Source organism: Acinonyx jubatus, chromosome D2 (genome assembly GCF_027475565.1).
Source record: "Acinonyx jubatus isolate Ajub_Pintada_27869175 chromosome D2, VMU_Ajub_asm_v1.0, whole genome shotgun sequence".
Lineage (NCBI taxonomy): Eukaryota > Metazoa > Chordata > Mammalia > Carnivora > Felidae > Acinonyx > Acinonyx jubatus.
The window spans coordinates 54,562,139-54,581,195 of NC_069393.1; the positions used below are offsets into that span (position 1 = coordinate 54,562,139).

Sequence of the window (19,057 nt, forward strand, 5' to 3'; positions counted from 1 at the left end):
CTACACACAAAAATCAGTTCCAAGTGGCTTGTAGATCTAAGTGTGAAAGATACCATAGAATTCTTAGAAGAGAACATCTCCTTCATCTTGGAGTAGGCAAAACTTTAAAAACTAAGACAGGGGTGCCTGGGTGGCTCAGTCGGTTAAGCGTCCGACTTCAGCTCAGGTCACGATCTCGTGGTATGTGAGTTCGAGCCCCGCGTCGGGCTCTGTGCTGACTGCTCAGAGCCTGGAGCCTGTTTCAGATTCTGTGCCTCCCTCTCTCTCTGACCCTCCCCCGTTCATGCTCTATCTCTCTCTGTCTCAAAAATAAATAAACGTTAAAAAAAAATTAAAAATAAATAAATAGATAAATAAAAACTAAGACATAAAAGCACAAACCCAAAAGAACAAAAATGGATACATTGGGGCTATATTAAAATTGAGAACTTATGTTTAACAAGATAATACCATTATGAGAATGAAAACGCAATGCACAGAATGAAAGAAAATATTCACAATACACGTACTCCACGAAAGACTCATACCCAGAATACATAAAGTACTTATGTGTACAACACAATTTCACAAGGAATAAATATGTAAAGAAACACAAAGGCAACCCACTAGAAAAATAAGCCAAAGCTGAACAGTCACCTTACAAAAAAGTACTGAAATGGCCAAGAAGTATGTGAAAAAGCGATCAACGTTGCCTGTTATCTACAGAATGGCTAAAATGGGGGGGGGGGAGCCAAATGGAGCACCCAGAACATTCCTACACTGATGGTGAAAATGTGAATTGGTGCAAGTATTTTTGGAAAACTGTTTGGCACTATCTAGTAAAGCTGAACATAAGCATACTCTACGATCCAGTAATCCTACTCCTAGGTATAAACCCAACAAAAATGCAGAAATATGTTCAACAAAAGATAGATCCCTGGGGCCCCCAGGTAGCTCAGTTGGTTAAGCATCTGACTTTGGCTCAGGTCACAATCTCATGGTTCAGCACATCGGGTTCTGCACTGACAGTGCAGAGCCTGCCTGGGATTCTCTCTTTCTCCCTGTCTCTCTGCTCATCTCTCTCTCTCTCTCTCTCTCTCTCTCTCTCTCTCTCTTAAAATAAATAAACTTAAAAAAATGTCCCAGAATATTCACTGGAGGGTTGTTTGTAAATAACCAATTGTTGGAAACTACCCAAACACCCACAAACAGTAAAATGGATAGCATTTAGTGCATTCACACAATGAACAGTACTTATCAATGAGAATGAATGGACACAAACCCATGTTGCAATATATATGAATCTCACAAGTGCGATATTCATCAAAAGAAGCAAAAAACCCACCAAATGACATACTGTATAATTAGTTTTCAACGTATAAGAACGAGTAAAACTAATCTATGCTGTTAGAGGTCAAGATAATCCCTTTGTGGAAAAGGGCGTGCAGTTACTGGGCCCAAGCTTGACCTACATGTTCAATTTGTGAACAGGTGTGTTCAGTTTGTGAAAATTTAACACACCATGCACTTATGCTGAGGTAATAACCAATCCCAGAATTTCAGTGTTTTAAGAACAACACTTGTTCATACTTATATGTTCATTGAAAGTTAGCAGAATGCAGAATGGCTCAGCTCATCAGACTCACTCAAGGACCGAAGCTGATGGGGTAGCTGCCACCTCCAATGTTTCTGGCTGCCATCCCAGGGGGCGGAAAATGCCCAACGGGGTGTTGCATCTATATTCAAATGACCTGGCCTGAAAGCGTCCTATGTATCACTTCTGCTCACAATTAGTTCATTCACCAGAATGAGTCACATGGCCCCAACCAACCACAAGAGGTCCAGGAAATGCAACACTACCATGTCCAGAAGTAGAGAGAACCAGAAACATGCAGTAAACAACATATTACGCCATACTGTCAAACAATGGTCTTCTAGAACATACTTTCTAGAGCTATATGGTTATCCATTACAGGGGGCCTCATTATATACATAACCAATTCTCTTTGCCAAACAATTTGGTTTTATTTTTTCACTATTATTAATAATCTATATTAAAATTTTGTTCTTTGTGTCCTCTACCTTAGGAGTTTTCATATGGTCTCAAATGTCGGCCATTTTGAGAACCTTGTGGGGATCCTGTAAAAGCCTCCTCTGTTTTGGTGATACAACACCTGCTATCTGGATATGTGAAATTTATTTTATAATTTTATTGTTTTGAAACTTATTTCACTAAGTTTTATTGCTGTTCATTGCTGTTTTGGTATTACTATTGGTGTTACTGAGTTAGATGACTTTCCCAAGAGGTATGCATAAATTTCCTACATATATTACTTCCTTCCTAGAAAACTCCTAATGTCTTAAACTCTGAATGTGTTACACATGTATGAAGAACAAATATCAGTTACTATAATATTAATTATATTACTATAATGTTAATAACATCAAATTAAAATGTGTGGGTTCATCCAAAGTTGAATTTACTTATTTTATTTTTTTCTTTTCTTTTTTTTTTTAAAAACCTTTTTTTTTTTTTAACGTTTATTTATTTTTGAGACAGAGAGAGACAGAGCATGAACGGGGGAGGGTCAGAGAGAGAGGGAAACACAGAATCCAAAACAGGCTCCAGGCTCTGAGCGGGTCAGCACAGAGCCCGACGCGGGGCTCGAACTCACGGACTGCGAGATCATGACCTGAGCCGAAGTCGGCTGCCCAAGCGACTGAGCCACCCAGGCGCCCCTGAATCTACTTATTTTACATAATATGTCATACTACACAATTTTGTGATCTTTTTTTATGTACTGTGGTATTTTATTAAAATCTGCAGATGTAAAATTGTTTGAAAATTTCAAGCACTTAACTTTGATGTATCCTAACAACTTAAGACAGCTCAAGCTTGAAGGAAAGTTGGGAGTACCTAGTACAACCTTCTCCTTTTAAAGAAGTAAAGAATGAGGGTGCTTGGGTGGCTCAGTAGGTTGAGTGTCTGACTTTGGCTCGGGTCATGATTTCACGGTTTGTGAGTTCAAGCCCCACGTGGGGCTCTGTGCTGACGGATCAGAGCCTGGAGCCTGCTTTGGATTCTGTGTAACTCCTTCTCTCTGCCCCTCCCCTACTTGTGCTCTGTCTCTCTCTGTCTTTCAAAAATAAAAAAAAGTAAAGAAGTAGAGAAAGAGGGCTGGAAGAATCAGTGACTCGTTGAAGGTCATAAAGCATTATCAAGGCAGAGTCCCACAGATTTCAAAAGTATAATGATGACAATGGGTCTCAAGTTTCTTGAAGGGTGATAGATCAAAGAATTGACCAATAGAGTTTGCCAGAATCCACAGTGTCACACAATATGAAAGAGCAATTTGTGCAGCAATGTCACTGTCTGTTTGGAACACCTAGAGTTTATTGGCATCCTCAACGCTGCATCTAGGAGAGCATCTGGGGAAGACTCTGATGGAAAGAATAAGAACTTTCAGAGAGATGTTAGAGAGTAAATTTGAAAATGACTCATAAGGGGGAATTTTTTACACTAAGATTACGTCAATTGCAAACAACTAGTGGAGATTTTTTTTTTTTTAATGTGTGAAAAAGATCAAAATGTCATTCATCATTTGAGTACTTATTCTCCTTCTCTGAATGTGAAATGTCACCCATTCCATGAACAGAGGAACTATCCTGTTTATGGTGTATCAGTTTATCTACAGTATTTCAAGTCTTCCACAGTGTATGCTTTGGAATTTGTTAATTCTGCATTTCAACTGATTTGGAAAGAACTCTTATAGATCAATAAGACAATGCTTGAGAAGAAATTACAGACCCGTGCTGTAGGCAAAATAGTAAGTCATAAGCAAATGTAATTGTATAAGACATTCTGTATTAACACGGCTTTGGTGACAAATGACAGCATTTGAACTTATGAAAAGGCATTTCAAGGAGAAATCACAAATCAAAGATATTAATGAGAATTTTTTTCAATGTTTATTTATTTTTGAGAAAGAGAGACAGAGTGTGAGTGGGGGAGGAGCAGAGAGAGAGGGAGACACAGAATCTGAAGCAGGCTGCAGGCTCCAGGCTCTGAGCTGTCAACACAGAGCCCAATGCGGCTTGAACTCATGAACCATGAGATAATGACCTGAGCTGAAGTCGGATGCTTACCGACTGAGCCACCCAGGTGCCCCATAATGGGATTTTTTTTTAAAGAGTGTGGATCGGTTAGTGGAATTATCAAATATATTTGAATGCTTTTATCATCTTTCAAGGATAACTGTATTTAGTTATTAGTGATTAGTTATTAGTCAGTCCAGGAGCTTTTATTCTCTGAAGATACAACCATTCCAATTAAATGATGTAGAACTTCAAAGACTTAGTGGGTAAGCATTTGTTAAATGTCAATAGCACAGCGTTTAATTGATATAGACTAAGTAAAAAGGAGGTTTGGCTATCTTATAGTTACATATGAAGCCACACTAGCATTTACCTTGATCTGTGAAACACTACAGTGAAAAAGATAAAAACCAAATTACTAGAGTCTCTTGAGTTCAGATTCTTCCATCTACCATCTACCTGTTGTGTAAGACATTTACACCTTGTGTGCTTTATTCTCCCCATTTCTAAAATGAGATTTTAAAATAGTACCTATTTTGTAGAATTGTTTTAAATATTAAATAAAATAAAGCAGGTAAAGTGCCTAGCTCAGGATTTAGCTCTGAATCCTCATTCAAAAAATAGTACCATTATTTCACAAATTCATATAAGTAACTCTGATTTTTTTCCCCCTACACTGATAGGCACTTAAGACACCTGTTTTGTGGCTTTTTTTTGTAGTAATATTCTCTGTATTATCTGAAAAAGATAATTAAGATTCACCTGCAATGATGAAACTACTTTTTATAATAACCTAGTATGATATGATGTGATATGATATATCATATCATGATATATCATATCATATCACATCCAGTACTCTTGGAAGCCAGCATTGGAAAACCATTGTAGGGGTGCCTGGGTGGCTCAGTTGGTTAGGTGTCTGACTTTGGCTCAGGTTATGATCTCGTGGTTCATGAGTTCGAGCCCTGCATCCGGCTCTGTGCTGACAGCTCAGGGCCTGGAGCCTGCTCTGGATTCTGTGTCTCCCTTTCTCTCTGCCCCTCCCCCACTCGTTCTCCCTCTCTCTCTCTCTCTCTTTCTCAAAAATAAATAAACACAAAAGAAAGGAAGGGAGGGGCGCCTGGGTGGCGCAGTCGGTTAAGCGTCCGACTTCAGCCAGGTCACGATCTGGCGGTCTGGGAGTTCGAGCCCCGCGTCGGGCTCTGTGCTGACCGCTCAGAGCCTGGAGCCTGTTTCCGATTCTGTGTCTCCCTCTCTCTCTGCCCCTCCCCCGTTCATGCTCTGTCTCTCTCTGTCCCAAAAATAAATAAACGTTGAAAAAAAAAAGAAAGAAAGGAAGGGAGGGAGGGAGGAAGGAAGGAAGGAAGAAAGACCATTGTATAAGGAGTGAGTAGATGTGATTCCATACCCGGCTCTAACTGCTCTGCTTCCACACTTGAAGATAATTTAAATCTCTAATGACTCTGCACCTGCATTTTCAGACCCATGAAAATAACTGGCTTGGAAGTCGTGTGGATCACTTCTTCTCACAATCAGTTCATTGACCAGAACAAGTCATCCATTTGCTTGGGTAGCTGGTACACAGTGGGCTCTGTATAACCAGTCTTTCAAAGATGAAATGAAACAAATTAGATGATTGCTCGGTAGGAAGGAGCCATTTTTGTTAGATGGCAAAAGTGTCAGATATGGATTTTGCACATTTTGCCAAAGCTCAGTGAGGACTTTCTGTTATTTTAGCAAACTTTCCTTTTATTACTAAACCTAAACTTTTCTTTGAGGATTTCCTTTGGTTTTAAACACTTTCATTTTGCTTAACTCAGATGCATTTTATACCTTCACAGGCTTAAAAATTGAAACAAATTTTCCATGGAAACAAGCTTCATTTGCTATCTAGTTATAAATAACTCCTTTCTGGTGATTCTTTTTTTTTTTTTTTTTTTTTTATTACACTCACCTAACAAAGACAATAGTGAACTGTTTGCTTGTTTGTTTTTTTCCTGAAAACCAAATGAACAAAATACCATGTGTTCAGATAAATAGATCCGCATAAAGATCAACATAGAATATGATTCTACGGGCTTATGGAAAAAAGGCTCTTCTTAACATTAGTGGCCACAAATACCCTATTTTCCATGATTTCCCTCTTCCTATGCTAGTGCCATGGTAATTTTATTACTATGGCTTTATATTATAATATCTCAAAGTGAATGTCTCCTTGTCACATGTCAGATTCTCTGGAAGCAGAATTGGAGATGGACTTTGGGATGCAAAAGTTTTATTAGGGATTAGCATCTATGAAAGGGAAGGCGGGGTGGGGTTGGGGGAGCAGAATTGGGCAAAGAAAGTAATCACACTAAGATGCAGGTCGACAAAGCCTCAGCCAACCCAGTGAAGTTGACATATGCTAACTGTCAGTGTCCAGCATCAGGCTGAAATGGCCGGGCTATAACCTGCTAATCCTTAATCACCATATCCTGGCAGCCCCAGTAAGATGGGACCTTGGACAAGATAAGTCTCAGCAGCTGAGGCTAACCCTGAAGCTGGAGACTATGTAGCGATCACACTCCTGCAAGGCAGGCCAGGAGTTCTTTCTCAAAGGAGGATCAGGTTGCTCATCTCCTTGTCTAACATACTCTCCTTTGCTCTTTTTTTAAAAACTGACATCATAATTATTCATGGATCTTTGTTTTTCTTTATAAATTTTGGAAAGTTTTTTCTTTTTTTTTTTTTTTTAAGTTTATTTATTTTTGAGACAGAGAGAGACAGAGCATGAACGGGGGAGGGTCAGAGAGAGGGAGACACAGAATCTGAAACAGGCTTCAGGCTCTGAGCTGTCAGCACAGAGCCCGACATGGGGCTCGAACTCACAAACTGCGAGATCATGACCTGAGCCGAAGTCGGCCGCTTAACCGACTGAGCCACCCAGGTGACCCCATGGAAAGTTTTTTCTAATTCCTTTTGGAATTTTGGTTAGAATGCCACAGAATGTATGCCACTCAATGTGGGGAGAATTGACATCCACTGGGTAGTGGTGTGCCACATAGACAACATTTGGGTAGTAAGAAGATGACAATCTTGGGAAGGGTTTGTAGAGGTAGCAGGCCAAGGAGGTAGCCAGCGTGATCAGGAGATTGCCAAATACAGAGGGGATCAAGCAAATAAATAGACTGAAGTCAATATAAAAAAAATACGGGAGCCTAGAGGTACTTGGTTGGCTCAGCCAACCAACTGAGCGTCCCAACTCTTGATTTTGGCTCAGGTCCTGATCTTACAGTTTGTGAGTTCAAGCCCTGCATTGGGCTCTGCGCTGATGGCATGGAACCTGCTTGGGATTCTGTCTCTCCTTCTCTCTGCCCCTCACCTGCTTGTGCAGTCTCTCTCTCTCTCTCAAAATAAATAAATAAACTTTTAAAAAAGTTACATTTAAAAAAAAATATGGGAGCTTGGTTTCTCACTGTCAAGGGGGAAAGGCTTGCAAGTATTCAGAGGTACTGGATTGGAATTAAATGCATCAGTGTAAAGTCGTGGTGTTTAAATATGTTTAAATATAGATATGGAAGTGGAAATAACTGCATATGTGAGTACATACAGATGAGTATATATATATATATATATGTATGTATTTCATAGCACCAACAACTAATAAGACCTAGTAGCCATGACATCCCAGTAGTAGTGAACACATTGAGCCCAAATCTTGATTTCTAAATATTATCCTCCACCAAAAGTAACCAGGGCTCTGTGGAGAAATGGCTGATTCCAGAGCTGAAGCAGGGAAAACACAAAATGAGCCTAGAACATTGAGTTGTACCCGAAAATAAGGAAATTGTTTGTTGTATGATGGGGGTATACCAACAGGACAAAGAAGTCAGCTTGAAGTGACTCCCACTGGCAAATCTGGGACAAGTAGGGCATGAAAATAAATAACTATAGCAATACATTACAACCCACTGAATGAAATAGGAGACCATGAGTCTATATTGAGAAAGTAAGTAATGAATAAATAAGTGAAAGGGGAAGAGGGAAAACTTTTTCTTGTATTAGAATGTAAACTAGAAAATACAGAAGAAATGATGAAGTAAAGAAATCACTTCTTGATCATCATCATTGTGATGATCAATTCAGGCAATGATTCATAGACGTTAAGGCTGATGGGTAGGGCAAGGGACAGGATATTTGCAGAATCTCAGATTATGTCCCTACAAAATATTTATCAAGTACAAAGGAAACAATGGTGATTTTTTGGTGGAGGAAACCACTTGACCAGATGAGCAAAATTCTCATCACATTGGTGTGAAGAGTTGACATCATCAGCCCTTGATGAGATGCATAGAGAACCCAGCCTCATTTCTGTGCTTTTTCTTGTCCAAATGTATGTCTGACTTGAGTCTAGTCATGAGGAACACTGCATAGACCCAGTTCATGATCATCCTACAGAATGAAAGACCTGTCCTTTTTAGGACTGTCAAGGTCATAAAAACAAACAAACAAACAAACAAACAAACAAGGAAAGACTGAGGAACTATACGGGAATCAAAGACACTGAAAATACATGCAGTTGTGAGAATGCAAGCTGGTGCAGCCACGCTGGAAAACAGTATGGAGGTTCCTCAAAAAACTAAAAGTAGAACTACCCTACGACCCAGCAATTGCACTCCTAGGCATTTATCCAAGGGATACAGGTGTGCTGTTTCGAAGGGACACATGCACCCCCATGTTTATAGCAGCACTATTAACAACAGCCAAAGTATGGAAAGAGCCCAAATGTCCATCGACGATGAATGGATAAAGAAGAAGTGTTATATATATACAATGGAGTATTACTCGGCAATCAAAAAGAATGAAATCTTGCCATTTGTAGCTACGTGGATGGAACTGGAGGGTATTATGCTAAGTGAAATTAGTTAGTCAGAGAAAGACAAAAATCACATGACTTCACTCATATGAGGACTTTAAGAGACAAAACAGATGAACATAAGGGAAGGGAAACCAAAATAATATAAAAACAGGGAGGGGGACAAAACATAAGAGACTCATAAATATGGAGAACAAACAGAAGGTTACTGGAGGGGTTGTGGGAGGGGGGATGGGCTAAATGGGTAAGGGGCACTATGGAATCTACTCCTGAAATCATTGTTGCACTATATGCTAACTAATTTGGATGTAAATTTAAAAAATTAAAAAAGAAAATTTAAAAAAGAAAAGAAAATACATGCAATTAAATTCATTGTAACTTCCTGGACAGGATTCTGGACTAGAAAAAGGAAAAAAGACATTTTTGTTACAGAGAGTGAAAATGTCATGGGGTCTGTATTGTATCAATGTTGATTTCCTGACGTGGATGGGTCTTTTGTTCTGTGGACATACACACTGGATATTTAGGGGTAATAAGGAATCAAGTTTGTAGTTTTCTATCAGATTGTTCATAAAAAGACTCAACAACAACGACAAAACCATATACTGTATATAGATACATAGAAAGCAGAAGCAAATGTGGTAAGATATTAACAATTGGGGAATCTGTGAGAAGGGAATATAGGAGTTCTAGCAACTTTTCTATAATTTGAAACTATTTCAAAATAGATATGATACAAATGAGTATTCATATTTAATTTTGGGGACAGGGAGAGACAGCATGAACGGGGGAGGGTCAGAGAGAGACACAGAGTGGAGACACAGAATCTGAAGCAGGCTCCAGGCTCTGAGCTGTCAGCACAGAGCCCGACGCGGGGCTCGAACTCACCGACCCAGAGATCATGACCTGAGCCGAAGTCGGCCGCTTAACCGACTGAGCCACCCAGGCGCCCCGAGTATTCATATTTAAAATAAAAGTGAAAACATATGTTCACACAAAAACTTGTACACAAATATTCATAGCAGCTTTACATATAATAGTCAAAAAGTGAAAGCAATAAAATATCCATCAACTGGAATGGATAAACAAAATGTACATCCATATGATGAAATATTAATTGGCAATAAAAAGGAAGTATTGACACATGCTACAACGTGGATGAACTTTGAAAAACATCGTGCTCGGTGAAAGCAACCAGTCACAAAAGACCACTAACTGTACAATTCCATTGACCTGAAATGTCCAGAAGAAGAAAATTCACAGACACAAAAAGTAGACTAGTTGTTGCCAGGGGTTGAGGAGAGCAGGGAATGGGGAGTAACTGCTAACTCATACGGAGTTTCTTTGGCGCTGATGAAAATGTTACTGTAGTGATTGTGGTGATGGTTGCACAACTCTGTAAATATACTGAAAACCACTGGTGGGTAAATTTGACAGTATGTGAAACATATCTCAATACAACTTTATAAGGAAAAAAATGTCACAGACAAACATATAACATAAAGTCAAAAAGCTTTCTGGGCACACAGGCAGACTGAAAAGGAAGGAACTTTAAAAATCTGTACTAAGCAAGAAGAGCCACTCCCTGAGTAGTTCCACCAAAGATCAGAGCTTCCCTTCTGTCCACCAGGCCTTGTCCTTCACACTAGGTCCCATATCCCCTATAGTACAGGAGGCAGAATAATGTGAAGATTAAGCATCTAGCTCTGCAGTCAGATTGCCTGGGTTTGGATCCAAATCTATAACCTATGTGACCATGGGCAAATCACTTAACTTCTCTGTGCTCTGTTGTAAAATGGGGATACTTGATTGGGTTGTTGTGAGGAATAAAAGACCTCATCCATTAAGAGTGCTTTCAAAAGTGTTACTTATTGGAATTCATTAGAAGCTATGGTTCTTTTGTTTCAGCTTACTTTTTTTTTTAATTTTTTTTTTTAACGTTTATTTATTTTTGAGACAGAGAGAGACAGAGCATGAACGGGGGAGGGTCAGACAGAGAGAGGGAGACACAGAATCCGAAACAGGCTCCAGGCTCTGAGCTGTCAGCACAGAGCCCGACGCGGGGCTCGAACTCACGGACCGCGAGATCATGACCTGAGCCGAAGTCAGACGTCCAACCGACTGAGGCACCCAGGCGCCCTAAGTTTTAGCTTACTTTTTGAGAGAGAAAGAAAGAGAGAGAGCATAAGTGGAGGAGGGGCAGAGAGAGAGTGAGAGAGAATCCCAACCAGGCTTTCACAGCATCAGAGCCCGACGTGGGGCTTGAACTCACAATCCATGAGATCATGACCTGAGCTGCAATCAAGAGTCAGATGCTTAACTGACTGTGCCACCCAGGCACCCCAGGAGACATCTTTCTTTAAAAGGCTCCAATCCATTTTATCCTCTCATTTCTCTGACATCACTTCCCTATTAAAAGCCACCTACAACCAATCAGACACAAGCTTGATATAATTCTGTGAATCCTATGGTTCACAGAGGCTACCCCCTACTCTCTGATAGTCATTCTCTGTGCTCCTTGCCAAAACTCACTCCGGGAATGAGGATATGCCTCAGGGAATGTTGTTTTCAGAGGCCAACGTCATTGCTGTTACTCCTTCATGCTCTTATATTGTAACAAGCATCTTGGTTTCCTGTCATCCTGTAGACCGGACAAACAGATGGGAGCCTAATCATGAGAGTTGATACTCATTTCATGCTAACAACGTGTCAGCCATGGTACATGATTGTTTCATTTCATCTTCATGCAATCTCCATCTTGTAGACTATTATCCTCTGTCACATGAGGAAACTGATGACCAGAAAAGTTGTCAAGGCCACACAGGTTCTAAGGGATGGAATGAAGATTCTAATCAGTCTCTCTGTATCTTCAGATTCTACTCTCTAAACCAATGTGTTGTATTGCTCGATCCTCCCCCGAATGGGAAAAAGCTTGCAGCTGAGATTCTATTCCAGGGTAGCCAGAAGAGTTAGAGGTCAGAAATTATGTGTTAGATATATTTATGTCCTAAGTGTCTAGGACACTGCCTGACACATGACAGGAGCTCAGATTTTTGTCAAACTGCTCAACTATGCAGTGGAACATCACCTCTCACATGGAATTAAATGAATCTGCTGCATGCAGAGTCCTGCTTCTACTTGCAGGGAAATGAGAGGGTTTGGGAGGCAGAAAGATCTTAGTTAGAATTCTGGTTCTGCCATTTGGTAACGTTGTGATCTTGGACAAAGGCACTTAACCCCTCTGAGTCTTGAATCTATAATCTGGAAAATGTGAAAAGTAGGTAAAAATAATACCTACTTCATGGTATTGTTATTCATATGGAATGAAATAAAGTTGCAATGTTAAACATAGTTACTCAATAAATGATAGTTATTATTATTGCCCCCTCATCCTTTTTTCCAAATAGGCCTTTGTGAGAGGTCAACTATATGTTGGTTCCCAACTTAAATAAGTGAAGCAACAATTGCAATTCAAAGAGGAGTAGTAGAAATAGAATTGAATTAAGAATTGGGAAATCTGGCGTCCTGCCCCCCCCCTCCCCCCGGCTTCTGGCTTTTCTTGTCCACCTTCTACCCAGCAGCTATGCAACCTTGGCCAAGTCACTTTATTTGTCTGGGCTTGTAATTCCATACCTCAAATTAGAGTTCATCTCTGAAGTCTCTAGGATCCTCTTAATCTGCATGTCTGAGACCCCTTAAGAGATTATGTTGAGGAAGTATTACCCTTGGCTCAATCATTTTAAACAGATTATATGGGTAACTGGAAAATATATTCACTAACTCATTTTAGAATTACGTGTTGTTGTCCATTTATTTGAAACTTTATGAAGCATGCTTCCTCCCCAAACCATAGAAATTTGGTGAAAAGCTGCAAGACGCAAACCTACCACCTAGCGGTGAGGAAAAGAAGATTCAGATTGAAGATAAAAGATGTCCTGCCATCCATCACATGCGCAGGGTGCCTGTCCTCAGCAATCTTTGATCTCATATTTGTCCTTTCCCCTCACCACTCAGGATAGTTTTGTGTACACAGAAATTCAATATTTCCTGACTTAATAGTTTGCTCATTTAGCCAATGAAATAACGTGGACTTTTGAAAATTGTGGAATAATCATTGGTGTTAGATTTGGGAAGCAGTGATGCCTTTCTACTCATACATCTCAAACCAGTTCTGCCCAAGAGTCCCAATCAGTCCACCTCTTCTTTTTTTTTAATTTTTAACATGTTTTTATTTATTTTTGAGACAGAGAGAGCATGAGCAGGAGAGAGAGAGAGACACAGAATCCGAAGCAGGCTCCAGGCGCCAAGCTGTCAGCGCAGAGCCCGACGCTGGGTTTGAACTTACAGACTGTGAGATCATGACCTGAGCTGAAGTCGGTTGCTTAACCCACTGAGCCACCCAGGCGCCCCCAGTCCATCTGTTTCTGGATAGACACGACATTCCACAAGTGCCTGGTTCAAGGAACCAGGACCACTGCTTTGAAAAGACACAAATCAATACACCAATGGGATTCTTGGAAGTATTTAATGACTTTGTTTTACCTACTACAGTAATTAAAATTAAGTCTTCATGTTTAAATTTAAATATCTAAAAGCAGGAATGCACCATATTTAAGCTTAAACCCAAAGGTGAGGAGGAGGCCAGAATCCTAGGGTATTGGGCTTATCGGTAAAGAGGGATCTATTTTCCATTTAAAAATTTTGCTTTTCTAGTCAGCCCCCGCTTTCTCCTTTCGTTCCATTTTCTCTTTTCTCTTTCTTTCCCCAATAACAGCCAAGTAATTACGATCAGAATTGTTTAAACGGAACAGGTAGCGTCCTAAGTCTCGGGACTTAATTATCCCAGGTTTTCACCTGAAAATCTCTTTGGTCACTGAAAATATTTCTCGAGCCTTTCTTGAAATATGGAATTATGCTATTTTCCAACACTCTGCTTTAAGTATTGTTAATTTAGCCTTATTTTGAAATACTATTTTCACTTTAGTACGATTTTCTTTAACTTCTCTCCACACACGAGGGGTTCCGAATATTGCCACTTTGAGAATTTCGCCTATGGTCAATCAGCCTTGCTAGTAGAAACCTCCTCGTTTTTCGTTTAATTTAAAACGCCTGGTTTCCATTTTTACTGTGTTTACGAACGTTGCCCAAGACTTCCAATGACTTAATAAACTACACCCTTCTCACGTTTTACAACTTTGGGGCTATGTGATTCCACGGGCATCGGGCATTTACTCTTAACTCGGCTTCTTTAAACAGGCTCCCGAGAGGAGCAGTTTCGGCCGAGAAGTTTAGAGAAGCAGTTACCACGGAACTCGCAACAGTTGGTGTCGGGCGATAGGCAGGTTAGAAATGATAACTGGGGCTAGTTTAAGAAACACAAAGTCCAGGGAAGGGAGAGGAAAGGGCAGCCGTGGCCTTGGGGTACAGTGCGGAGGCGGTGCAGGGTCGCGGTGGGGGGGGGGGCGCGAGCTCCTGCTCCCGGAAGGGGCATTCCTGGGCCGCCAGAGCAGGCGGCGGCTGCGGCCAAGGAACGCAAGGACCGTAGTCGAGCGCCCGCGCCGTGCCAATTGCTGGGCCGACGCACTGCCAGTCCGCCCCCGGGACGACGCCGGGGCCACGGCGAGGTGAGGCCGGCCCTGCCCCCGCGCCGCCCCCGGCGGGAGGTGCGACGCCCAGGCCGCGGGTGCGTGCGCGGCCCCGGGCGACGCGGCTGGGCGTGCGCGGGGCCGCGGCGGAGGCAGGGCCGGGCGGGCGGCAGAAGATGGCGAGGGTGTGTAGGCGGCAGCAATGCTCCGTTGAGAGACGCGGCTTTCGGCAAGAACTGGACTCGTGGCGCCACAAGCTCATTCACTGTGTAGGTGAGACCCTCCCCCTGCCGCCTCCGGCCCTCGGGCCGCCACGCCACCGACTGCCCCGGACAAGGGAGGGAGCCGGGACGGAGGGAATTGCTGCTCCGGCCCGCCCGCCCTCTTTGGCTCGGGCGTCCCCCTCCCCCACCCCCCGGAGTGCGGGCGCGCGCGACCTCCGGGCGGGCTCTCCCCCGCTCGGGTCTGAGCGCGCGCGCCAGCCCCTCCCCTCCGCGCGCCTTCCCCGGGGCGGGCACTCGGGCGGGAGCGCGTGCCCCCTCCCTCCCCCGCCTCCCCTTTTCCCCGCCCGGCGGCCCGGCGCCGCCGACGGCTTATTGTGGAGACTCGCCCCGCGGCGCTGCCGCTTGACTGGGGGCGCCGCCTCCGGTCCTGCGGAGCCGGGCGCGCGGGGGGGGGGGGCGGGGGCGTGCTGGGCCCTGGCTCAGCCCCCTTCTCCGCTCTGGCCGGCGCCTTACCCCTCCTGCGCTTCCCCTCCCCCACGCACGGCGGCGCGCGCCCCACTCCCCGCGTGCACGCGCGGCGGCGGGCGGGCGGGCGCCCGGCGCTCGGGCGTGTGCGAGGCGTGAGGTGGAGATGGGGGCGGAGGGAGCCGGAGCTGTCACAGGCCCCGGGTCCGCCTGACCGAGCCAAGTAGGGTGTCATGGCCGCGGGGGGCAGCGGCTGCACTTCCTCTGCGGGCGGCGGTGGCGGTGGCGGCCGGGGAGTTAATCCTCGACGCTCGGGTCGGTGTGTGTGTATTTGTGTTCGGTGTGTGCGCGGCGGGGAGGAAGGGGGTGGGACCGGGTCCGACCGGGAAGCTGGAGCGGGGGTCGCTCTTGTCCCCTTAGGGGATTTACCGGAGCCGCCGCCTCGCCGAGAGCCTCGCCGCACCCCCCCTCCCCCTGCCTCCCGGGCCTCGGGTGGCTTTTTCCCCCACGGGCAGGAGGGAGTGTGGACGGGGGCGCCCCGGGAGGGGCCGGGCGGCCGAGCTGCGCCTCTCACACTGTGTGTTTTGTCTGTTTTTCTCTCCCAAGGTCCCGTTTCCCTCTGTGCGGCGGCCGGCGGGACCATAAGGGCTTAACTCATATATTTAACCCCCCTCCAAAAAGTAAGTGGCCCGTGTGGTGTCTCCGCTCCGCCCGCCGCCCCCTAGCCCCAGTCCATCCTTGTGTCTGACTCTCCTGTCCTCCAGCATTGTTATTTCCCCATCTTTGCTTCTGTGCTGCTGCTGTGTGGGGAAATGCTCTCTCGTGCTTTTCCGTCCCCCAGGCCCAGTTCTCGGGGAGGCGCAGAATTCCAGCCCCTTCCTCCCCCTCTCCCCCCGTGGGGAATATTCTTGGGAACCAGGTCTTCCACAGCAGAATCTAGGAGATTTTGTCCGTTCGCTCGGTCCCCTCATCCCCTCCTTCCCGACAGGGTTTCGTTGGAAGGAATTATGCAAATCCTGCTTTCTGGTGTCCATTCAGCGGCAATTTCATGCGGTGAGAAGTTCTCTTTGTTGTGCGAGGGGGAGAACAGACACTGATTTAATAGACATATCTGTTGGGGGGAAGGGTGGAGGGGGTGTGGAGAGGCTCAGTTTGGAAGAATTACAGCACTTGGTTAGCTCAGTGTCTTTGTGTTTGAGCTTTCTGGCTTGACAGGAGGGTATGTCCTTTACAGTGTCCCATAAGAGATGTTTTCTGTAATAGATTAAAAAGCAAAACTGAAACTTTAAGTGAAACGTAAGGTAACCTTTACCTAGGGAATGTAAGCCCTTCCATCTCTGCAGTGTTTCATTATAAAGATACATGTGAATTTTGTTAAGGATTTAGACTGTAACATCAAAATTAACATAGGTAATGCTTTAAGGTATCTGATACCACTTTGGTTGTCCACAGGTTAAAAGTACATCTTAAAACGTGCCTGTGTAAGTAATAAAGGCACGAATCAATTTTTTGGTATAATTTGACTTGTGGATATATTTAAAAATTTTCTTTCTACCAATCCAAGCCTACCTCTGCCCTCTAGAAAGCCTTTTGGTTGTCATTTATCATTTATTCTATTCTGTCTCTGCTTGTGTTTTTTCAGACCTATCATACGTTTGCTAAAATTTTATGTCAGATTAAGCACTTTATGAATTACTTATTAGTTGTAACCATCATATGAAAGGCATGTGGCTTTTGAGAAGCGTGAAATTAATGAATTTTCAGAATTGTGAATATACTGAAATCATTTTGAAGACTTTTTCATGTTTTTGTTTCACTTTTTTCATGATTTTTTTTTCAGTGGGGCTTTTTAGGTTTTAAAAGATTACTGTTTTAAAAGTTACTGTTAGTTAAGATGGTTTTAATGAGTTGTTTATCTTATTCTAATTCTGTTTGCTTTGAATCCTTGCCTTCTGCCTCAGGCTCCCTTTTTATCTGTCCTTGCTAGTGTTTGTGGTTACTTACTGCTGCTTGACAGCATCTTTTTTTTTTTTTTTTCCTTCAATGACTAATAAAGTCTGGTAAATATCTGAATTGAATATCAAATTTTGATTCATTTTTTGAAGGAGGATTTTAATCTGGTCATCCGTTTCTTAAAGCATAGTTTTAAATCCAAATTTCCACTTTCAATGTAGTAAAGTTCAGGAGGTATTTAAAGTCCAGAGTGCAGAGCAGTAATACACAGTTGATAGTCTCCCAGCTAAAATCAATTAATTGGGATTCATATTTTCTTTTTTATTATGTGTAATTTCTTTAAGAGAAGCGTTCTAAGTAAATCAATTGTAGTGTTAACTTTCTATACTTAAAAAGGCCAGCAGTGATTCTTAGTGCAAAAGGCAACTACTTTGTCACTAGCAAATGTAATAATTCCTCGTTTACTCGTTTATTTTAATGAGATTGGTTCTGAACAGTTAACCTTCTGTGTGATTCTGTTGACTGATTGTCTTAGTGCTTTAGGGTCATTTGGTTTCTAAATGTTATTTAATTGGTAGCAGTCTTTGGGTTAAAAATGAATTCGCATTTATTTCCAAAATCAAATTCTTCTATTTTGGGGGGCTGTTTGGTGGGATGCATTGGGATTGTGGAGGTGTTTTGTTTCTATTAGGTTTCACTTGTATTGGAATTAGTAGCAGTTTCAGACAGTGATTATGATCAAAATGGGTATTTGGTAACCAGGTGATTATTGAGATGTCCTCTGGGACTTTGGTAGTCCATATTCCAGGAAGATTGAGGTTCTCTCTGCTGCTTGGTGTGTTGTAAACTATTGCTTGGCTGCTCCTCATCCTTGCTGTATTCTCAAAAAGCTCTTCCCAGTGTAGGGAAAGTTTTGTTGATTTCAGGTTAGCTCTGGCTTGGCTGAAAAAGGATAGCATAGTAAGTCTTTTTAACTTACACAGTCATTTCAAATTGTTCTGATTCCCTCAAATGTGCTTGTAGCTGGAGCAGTTAGTTCTAGGAAGTGTCTGAATAATGGCATTTAAAAAACATTTTTTAGCCTTATGGGGCTACACTGGATGACTTGTAATTTCTTTCAGAGAATTAAGCATTCATTATGTGTGGGGACTTGCCACTTCCAAGCACCCACCTAATTCTGTAGCTGCTTGTATTAATGCTGTTTTTAGGAATGAAAGGCAGTTAGGTGAGTACTTATTTGATTTAAATTTGTACCTGACACTGGGTAGACAAAAGTATTGGGTAAGCTACCCTGACCTTCAGGAGCTTTTAGTACATAGAGAAGATCTGGTGTATTCAATAATAGTATAAGGCAAAATATACCATATTGTTGCGCAAGAAAGTTCTATGAGTGTTTAGAAGTGAAAGAAATCTCTTGAGATGATATAGGAAGGCTTTATGAAGAAGGTGGCAAATTTTTGCTTCATTTTGATGTGGCGGGCATTTCTTTCATGAGAAACAAGTAAAAATGGCAAAGGATGAGAATGAATTTAAACTGTTTAAGTCTATTTAAACTACAGTCTGTGATTCATGTAGCGGATGTATAGGTGATAGTTTTGCAAAGGTAGGGTGTAAGGTTTTCTACTGCAGGTTAAAGTGGGGTCTCTTTGTTAGGCACCTTGGGGTTTATAATACATTTCTGTCCTTAGCTCAGAGGAGGAATGTTTCCTTTATTTGAGGATTCCATTGTGGAACTCACCAATGACTACAAAACAACTATATTGTTTTTTAAATCACCTTAACAGGGATGATATTGTTATCCAAAACAGTGTCTTCGGCATAAACTCATTTGGAGGCTATACTTTATTTCATCACACAAAACCTATTTTTGGAATTGCCTAAAACCAGTGGTGTGTGTA

General features: G+C 42.6%; 1 protein-coding gene across 8 annotated transcripts in view; it reads left to right on the forward strand.

Moving 5' to 3' along the window:
- The first annotated feature begins 14,641 nt into the window (after positions 1-14,641).
- LCOR (ligand dependent nuclear receptor corepressor) overlaps positions 14,642-19,057 on the forward strand; it is a 137,297-nt gene continuing 132,881 nt past the window's right edge. Inside the window, exons 1-3 of one of the 8 annotated variants that reach the window (XM_053207728.1) lie at positions 14,653-14,790; positions 15,813-15,886; positions 16,195-16,259. In XM_053207728.1, the coding sequence (XP_053063703.1) occupies positions 16,214-16,259 (46 nt within the window). In that variant the 5' untranslated portion in view covers positions 14,653-14,790; positions 15,813-15,886; positions 16,195-16,213. The other 7 variants (XM_053207729.1, XM_053207723.1, XM_053207724.1 and 4 more) reach the window with 7 other exon arrangements.